Below are 8,591 nucleotides of genomic sequence, written 5' to 3'. Positions count from 1 at the left end.
CTGAGGTTGCTACATTAACTAGCATAGATACAATGCATGTAGTTCAACGAGCTCAATTATAGCAGAGCGAGCATTGGTATGTAGCCAACCTTGAGGAGCAACCCAAAGGGACAATGTTGCTCAAACCATGTTTTGAGAGACAAAGAATGCTAATGTGAGAATAATGTTGGGAGACACTGATTCAACAGAAGAGATCAATCGACGTGAAGATAGCAACCACTAAAAATATTTCACATCTGCATTGTAGGTGGAAAGGTGGAAAAAGGGGCGATATATCAATAAAATTTCCATTTCCACCTTCCTACAAAGAGCCGAGTAGGTCCATGCTCCAACAATGTGGTGAAAGGTTTCAACTCCCCTACTCTCTAGTATATTTAGAGTGGTTTTTGTGTTAATCGTTTTTTTTGTTGTGATTATTGAGTTAGCAACAATTATTAATTAAATTGATTGTTGTGCCAATAAATTGAGATTGACTAATGCATATTTTGGTGCTAATTAATGATTGAAATTGATTTTGTGTACTAATGTTTGTGGGGGGTGTCCAGCAGACAAGTGGTGGGCGGTGTGTAAATACTTGTGGAAGAATAACGGATGAAAAAAATGTCCATTGCCCAATGTGTAAACATGTGGTGGGTGGCCAAGTTAGGTTTTCTTGTGCCCATAAACCGGGCGAGCGTTGGGCGAGCACTGGGGGTGTGTAACCAGCCTCACTTGTAGAGGCTGGAGGGGGGTGGTGGTTCAATTTTTGAAAACGGGAGGTTAGGTACAAAGCTGCATGATTGAGAAGGGGATTAAGGGATGGAAACGGGCGGGGGGTGTTTAGCGTCACTAAACACGAGGTTAAGGACGAGGGGCGGCGGTGGCCGTTGGACTGCAGTGAGACCGTCCCCTTCCCTCCGCTCGTCTTTCCCGCGCATTCTCACACACTCTTTCTGTCACAGACGCACACTCGCAGTCCTCCTTCCCTCTCTCTCTCTCTCTCTCTCTCTCTCCGTGTCTGCGCGCGCGCGTCCCGTTCTTCGTGCTCTTCCTTTCCCCCCTCCAGCTCGCTTCTTTTGCTCCTGCCCCCTCGCGTGACAGGCAGCGAATCAAGCACGCAGAAGCGGACCAGGGACAGGAATAGCAAGCTACCTCAGAAAGGAGCCATAGCTAAGGGCGTTTCTTCTTCTTCTTCTTCTTTCCCCTGATAACAAGAGATTCCGGCAAGAAGCCATCGTTAGAGTAGCAGAACAAGCTAAGCCGGCAGCCATCCCTCCATCATCTCCAGCAAGACAGCTTTCGCTACTCCTCAGGTGACGCCATGCATCTGTGGTTTTTCAGGCTGGCTACAGCTGCTGTTAGGACCCGATCTTCACCTAAGTTTTACTCCTCAAACAGATGCTCTCTCGCGTGGCTTCTGTGCACGCTATTTGCTTTTGCAGTACTGGCACTCTCTTACATGCATTGCCTTGAATGGAAGGATGCGCCGGTTTATCAAATGTTCATTTGTCTTGGAAGATAGGAAACCATGTCCATTGCTGTCTAAACTGAGTTTCACTTGAAGGCCAACTGCTCGTACTTTTTCACCATTAAATACAGAGTTCTTAAGCAATGCAGTACAGTACGACTTGTGCTTGCTGGCTTCCTGCCATCTATTCTGTTCCCGACAAAAGATTCCTTCCATGGTTAAACGAAAAAATGATCGAATTTAGACTTATTGCATGCAGTGTACTGGGTTTCTCTCTGTTCCTGACGTATGCACATCCCTTAGATTCTGCATTCATATGCTTACTTCTGATGGTATTTTTGTTCTCATTCCTGCCAGAATCCAGCATGGACTTGTCTGCAGAGCCAGCAAAGGAGTCTATTGGGAAACTCGAGTTTGCTATGAAGACCGAGTTTGCGGACTCCCCAGTTTCAGTTCTTGAAGACGAGGTCTGTTTCTTGATTTTCTTTCAAGATATGTTATCTGTACAGCTTCAGGAAGCTTCTATTACGGACTGTATGCTCTAAGCTAATTGGTGTGTGTATCAGAATGCTTCCATGGGTAGTGATACTCCCTTGATTACCGAAGAAATGGCTGAAGAGGAGAGAAGGCTAGAAGAGTTGAGAGCCAAAGAGGAGGCTGAAGATGAGGCCAAACCAGCTCCTAAGCTTGGGGATACCATGTTCAGCAAGCTAGATGAGCTCCTCAGTCAGTCACAGCTCTATTCCGAGTTCCTGCTGGAAAGAATGGAGGACATAGCACTTGTAAGCTAGAAGCAGTATTCTCTCTCTCACTTGTTTGACAAGATCGAATGTTGTTTGTAACTACTTGTATCTCCATCAGCCTACAGTTGAAAATGGGGCGGATGAAGAATCTACAAAGAAGAAAGGGAGAGGTGGCAAGAGAAAGGCCACGGGCATGCAATCTGCAGTAAGTTTTTGCTTGAAAAATTTTCACTACTTGTTATGCATTTACTTGTGAGATTTCCAATATCTTTTTCCAGAAGTTGGCGTATGATTTTCGACTGATGGTTTCAGAGTAAGGCCACGCAACAACCTGATAGACTTTCTAGAAGTCTAGGTTTGTCAAGCTTAGGTGGTGTGGCATTGTCTTTTGCCTCCTTACTTACCAACAATGAGATTACCTCCACTTTGAAAGTCTAGGATAGCTAGGTGTGGCCTTACTCATATGGGTTTTTGAGAACACTGCGGTCTAATTTGGCTACTTTTTAGGGTAAGAAGAAGGCCAAAGCTGCAGTAGAGGCAATGCTTGCAAATTGCGAAGAGAATGCAGCTGTCGATGAAGATGACAGCTTGATGTCAGAAGAGGAAAGGAATTGGAAAGAACAAATGGAAATTGCTCCCCTTCTTACTGGTGGCAGATTGAAGTCCTATCAACTGAAGGGAATCAAATGGATGATATCGCTGTGGCAGAATGGGCTGAATGGTATTCTTGCAGACCAGATGGGTTTGGGAAAGACTGTCCAGACCATTGGGCTCCTTGCACACCTGAAGGGCATGGGCATGCATGGACCTTTTCTCATTTGTGCGCCATTATCGACTGTTGCAAATTGGGTCAATGAGGTGACCAAGTAGGTTATTCTTCTGCTTTCCCTCTTTTAGCAAGTTCCTAGGCCTATGCAGCATTCTTATTGTAGTAACAATGCCTGTTTGGAATAATGCTCCTGAATGTGGTTGCTCAAATGTTCAAATTGAAAGTGCAGGTGGGTACCAACAATGCAAGTGTTGCTTTACCATGGTTCAAGGGATGAACGGGTCTCCTTGAGAAGAAAACACATGCCGTCAACTGTGACTCCTTCCTTCCCAGTTATCGTCACATCATTTGAAGTGGCTATGAATGATCGCAAGTTCTTATGCAAGTATAAGTGGAAGTACATAATTGTTGATGAGGTATGTTACTGAATCATCTGCTGTCTGCTTCTACTTTTTGTGTTACAAAGGTTTCTACTAACATGGCATTTCACCTGCTCGCAGGGACATCGGCTTAAGAACTTTGACTGTAAGCTGCTTAGAGAGCTGAAGCAAATGCATGCTGATAATACACTTCTGTTAACTGGGACACCCTTGCAAAACAACCTACCAGAGCTTTGGTCTCTCCTCAATTTTATTTTGCCGCAGATATTTACATCATTGCGGGAATTTCAATCGTGGTATGCACTCCTTGTACTCTTTAACTTCTGAAATGCTGGCTGTAAAGTTCTAGTGTCATGGGTTGTTCTAGATGTATAGTACAGCTAAATGTAGTTTACGTCGTTTCAAGAATTTCAACCATTAGACAAACCTTTCTTTGTTTTGTCTTCTGAATTTTGGCTGCAGAGTCCTGTTGTCTATTTCGTTTCATATTTATGGGCTTGAAACTTTCACCGAATGCGTAGCATGGAACTCTGACATGGTGATATATTAATTTGGGAGAATTGTCTGGATATGTCTGTTGATGCAGTATGGGGCATGATTGGAGATGACCTCCAAACGAATCAATAAACAGAATGCGTTTTTTAATGTAATGGTGTTAGTGTTTTAAAATGGTACTTCTGAGTCCTTGTTTCATCACTAAGGCTGAGAATGGGGTTGTGATTGGAGTTTATTTACAAATAGCTACTACATCTTAATCTACTCAGTTATGTTGTGTGGTTGCCTTTCACTTGCTTTTGATTTTTCTGGGAGTGGTGGGAGAGATGACAAGGGTGGAAACAATAGATTCTGCTCACGTGTGTTTTTCTGAGCTTTGTGTATCTGTTGTATTTTTGTGGCACTTGGAGGTGATCTAATTGTGTAGAATGGTCTCGATGATGCCTGCCTTCTCTCTAGTACATGTTTTCCTATGTCGCGCCCAAGACATTGGTTGGTACTCATGGGACCTGTGTCAGAATCTTCTTGTTCACCCGAGGAAAGGGGTTGTGTTGGAGTGGAGAGTGCTCAGATGCATGCTTATCTTTTCCGTTATGTGACAGGTTTGATTTTGCTGGAAAAAACAGTAGTAGCACAAGTGAGGAGGATGCAAATGATCAAAGACGCTTGCAGGTATTACATTAAGAGGATGTATGTGAAAGCATTTGCTCAATCTTCATTGCCAATCATACCAGTCTAACTCTTATCGTTGTGAACTGATTGATTTGTAGTTGCTTAATCCTCATTGCAAATCATACCAATCTAACTGTTACAGGTGTGAACCAATTGTTTTGTAGGTCATCTCTAAGCTTCATCATATTCTTCGTCCTTTTCTCCTAAGACGACTAAAGGAAGATGTGGAGAAGTCTCTTCCCCGCAAGAAAGAGATTATTCTGTATGCTCCGATGTCAGAACAACAAAAGGAGTTCCACGAAGGTCTTGTAAACAAGACGCTGGCAAAATACTTCGAAGAGAAAGTCTGCAGTCCAGGTGCTCTGATTTCTCACAACTCATAAACATATTGTAGATTGGCACGAAATTATGGTGAGCCTTCAGTTTCAGATGTACCGTTATGATAGTGGATGAGGCTTTCTATTTGTGTTTCCTCACCTTGAAATTTGACCATCTGAAAAAGCTTTGCGACTGACATTGAAGTTGCTGTTTTCAAGTCCCATTGCCCCCACCCTGTACAAAGTGGATGAAGCTTCGTTATGATACTGGATGAGGCCTTCTCTTCTCTGATGGACTATATTCCCCCTTTATTTAACCACAAAGTATCTTCTCTTGAGACACAGGAAGTTCTAGATAATTTCCCACATATCCAGCTAGGTACATATGGTATACGGTATTACGGTTCCTGAGCAGAAGCTCGTGAGGTTGAAGCCTGTTCTGATAAAGAAGGGAAAAGAGCCCTTTTTCCTACGTGGGAAAAATGTCAAAAATTTACTGTGAGACTGTGTGAAGACTTCTGTTCAGGCCTTTTTGTCCAGCAGCATTGCAAAAGACTGCCATTCCTACAATCCTAGTTTCACAGAGCTTTTCTTGTATGTCTTTTGCCTCTGTTTCAGGGCTCACCTTGTAATGTTAGCCTGAAGTCCAATATAAAGCTGGTCTCTTGTTGTCTGCCTTTTTCTCTTCACCGTGGAACTACACCATGAAAACATCTGTTACTGACTGCAAAGATGACAGTTCCAAAGTCCATCGCCTTGACCACATACACCTTTGCCTTCCTGATCGCCTATGTTTCCTCCTGAATAGAAGGCCAAGGTCTCTTTTCTTGAGACCATGCTGTGAAGAGTTAAGTCACAGCCTTTTTGTGCAGCAGCATGCGCTGTCATTCCAAGGTTTCTTCTTTTATGGAGCTCTTCTTGTTTGGAAAATGCACTGATTATGGTTTACCATAATGACAATACAGCTTTCATGGAAGTTCTTATTGATGTCTAATGGATTTCAGGATCTACTCAAAAAGCAGTGCTAAATAATGTATTCATGCAGCTAAGAAAGAACTGCAACCATCCTGACTTACTGACGTCCCAGTTTGACATTGACCGTGAGTAAATTCCGTTTTGTGTTGTAAATCACCCTCAAGGTGGTGTTGATTCTTATCATCAAGCCTGAAGGTTGAGGTAAATAAACATGTACCGTTGTTTGAGCCTAAAGCTTGTCCTGTCTTGGCACAGCTAATTACCCTCCTGTTGAGAAGCTTGTGGAACAATGTGGCAAATTGAAGCTGCTGGATAGGCTTTTGACACACCTAAGGGCACGGGGGCACAAGGTCGTTAAACTAGATGGGTTTTTCTTTTTTCACAGAGCCAAACATCAAGTTTTACTTGTGGTTGCGAACGACTAATTCTTTTGCTAACTCCACATTCATTTATTGTGTATGCAGGTACTAATTTTCTCCCAAATGACAAAGGTATTAGACATTCTAGAGTATTATTTATCGGAAAGAGGGTTTGAACCATTCAGAATTGACGGTGGTGTAGCTCAGGCCGAAAGACAGCGGCAGGTTAGTATCTGTGGCAGGGTTTTCAAATGTAGGTTACTCACTGTGGGAGAGATTTCAAGTGTAGATATTTTTCAATAAGTAGCTTTCTTTCCTCAGAGGATATTTACGCTGTTTGCAGATTCAGGAGTTCAACAAAGCTGATGGCCGCAATTTTATCTTTTTGCTGTCTACGAGAGCTGGTGGGTTGGGGATTAATTTGACATCTGCAGATACAGCCATAATATATGACAGTGATTGGGTGAGCTCTTAACCATTGCTGTGAAAATATGTCGAACGTTTACTGAGATGCTAGAGCCTAGTCGGATCCAAAATGATTGTCCCCCAGAATCAATAGGGATTCACTGACAGCCTAGTTCTTAAGCTTAATGTATTTTTTGTCCAGAATCCACACATGGATATGCAAGCAATGGATCGATGTCACAGGATTGGCCAAACCAAACCTGTCCATGTGTATAGGCTGGCCACGTCTCATTCTATAGAGGTATGCCATGCCCTGTTGGCCATTACTGCAAGCTTTTCCTGACTAAGTGCTTTCTAACTGGCACTTCCTTTCAGTGTCGAATGCTGAAGACAGCCGCAAACAAGCTGAAACTCGAGCACCTTGTGATAGAGAAAGGGCAATTTAGGCAGGAACGGGACCACCCAAAAATAACACTGCAGGTTATTGATGATGCTCTGCACCTTGCTTCTTTTGTCTTCTATCAATAGTGGGCACGCATCTAAACGATGTCTTGCCATTTCTGTGTTGACAGGAAGCTGACCTCCTTGCTATACTGAAGCAAGAGAGGGATGAAGAAGAGGAACTTGTACAGAGTGCAGAGATCAGTGATGACAATCTTTCACGGCTTCTCGATCGAAGTGATCTTGTGATTGGAGCTGATAAAGGCTGCTCACTGCCACTCAAGGGCCCTGGATGGGAAGTAGTTGTAAGATCGGGGAAGAGCAACTTGCTGTCTTCCATTGAAGGGTACAAGAAGCTGCCTTAAGAAGATTCTGTCTGGGGTACAAGAAGCTGCCTTAAGAAGATTCTGTCTGCCTGTATTGTCTGATTTGGCCAGCATAATGCTGCATCGATTCTGTATATACTTTCTTATGTAAAGAGGGTAATATTCTCACAGGCATCATGAGCTGTTGAGGCTGAGTAAAGGATGAATGAAGCAAGTGGTAAAACCCTACCTGGAACAGAGTCTGGGAATTTTGTCTTTCCACTTGTTTTAGAAGCTTAACCTGACTTCTCTCATAAAGCTGATCTGGTGGTGACATGCGGATCGTTGATCCATGATGTAAATCCAGCTACTTGCTGTTGTGTATAATTTCGAGCACCTTGTGATTCGCAGTACAAAGTAGGATTAGCACTTCTTTCAATACTTGATTGTGAAGTCGTCATTCAAAATCTCGAGCATCTAATCGAGCCACAAAAGTTATGGAACTTATCATTCTCGAAGAACATGGGGACTCAAAAAGACCACTAGATTTTACCGCATCAGGTGCCACCTGGACCAGAGAGGTGGGTTACTCCCCAAGATCTGAGCTTGTATCTAGACGTATTGCAAATCTTCTGGATGACAAACAGATGGTACGTTTTAGCCCAGCTCAGCCTGTTTCTCGAGTACCACTTTTAGGTTGCCTCTCTCTATTTGTCCATGCTCTTTACGTTTCCTCCATCATTTGTTCAAAGGTCTCTCTCCCCAGTAGCATTCAATTTAGCATTTAAGCTAAACCCCTTGATGGTGAGTCCAAGGGAAGCCGATGAGCCACATAAAGAGGCCAATGGAAGTCGATAAGCTAGCCAGCCATACACAGATCCAAGTACACTGAAAGGCCTCTTACAACCACTTGAATGTGAAATGACTAATCAGACAATCTAGTCAGACCTAGCCCTCCAAATCCAATTCTATGATTTGTCCCTAGGGATGGGGATATTAATGCTATAGTTGTGTTGAGATGGCAATCTTAGCATGTGCTAACGTTGATAGATTGCTTGGTTATATGGGTTTGCGTATATACACTTAGCATGTTTGTTATCTCTTGAACGCAAAAGAACAGGCTTTGGCCCTCCGATTGCTTTTGTGCATTGTTATATTTTGGATTTTGTATTTTGCAAATCCTTAAAACAATGCATCTTTGGTGAATATCTTAGGAATTCCATGTGATATACTATTCAAAAACATTTATGGAACTCATTTGCAAAGAAAGGCTATAATAGAGG

The 8,591-nt window shown here is 43.0% G+C and overlaps 1 protein-coding gene across 1 annotated transcript; it reads left to right on the top strand.

The window, feature by feature from the left end:
* The first annotated feature begins 913 nt into the window (after window positions 1–913).
* CHR1 (chromatin remodeling 1) lies at window positions 914–8,279 on the top strand. Its single transcript, XM_087684565.1, has 16 exons — window positions 914–1,292; window positions 1,805–1,914; window positions 2,014–2,229; window positions 2,309–2,395; window positions 2,698–3,056; window positions 3,189–3,375; window positions 3,460–3,635; window positions 4,437–4,506; window positions 4,671–4,863; window positions 5,828–5,923; window positions 6,054–6,148; window positions 6,263–6,382; window positions 6,501–6,620; window positions 6,765–6,863; window positions 6,938–7,042; window positions 7,135–8,279. The coding sequence occupies exons 2-16, from the start codon at window positions 1,813–1,815 to the stop codon at window positions 7,366–7,368; spliced, it is 2,259 nt and encodes a 752-aa protein (XP_087540691.1). The 5' UTR covers window positions 914–1,292; window positions 1,805–1,812; the 3' UTR covers window positions 7,369–8,279.
* Window positions 8,280–8,591: the final 312 nt, after the last annotated feature.

The sequence above is a fragment of the Lygodium microphyllum genome, chromosome 9 (genome assembly GCF_053477565.2).
Source record: "Lygodium microphyllum isolate KBCC chromosome 9, Lygodium_microphyllum_v1.1.10, whole genome shotgun sequence".
In the NCBI taxonomy this organism is placed as follows: Eukaryota; Viridiplantae; Streptophyta; class Polypodiopsida; order Schizaeales; family Lygodiaceae; genus Lygodium; species Lygodium microphyllum.
Note: the sequence above shows the minus strand (reverse complement) of the source record. Positions and strands in the feature narration are given on the sequence as shown.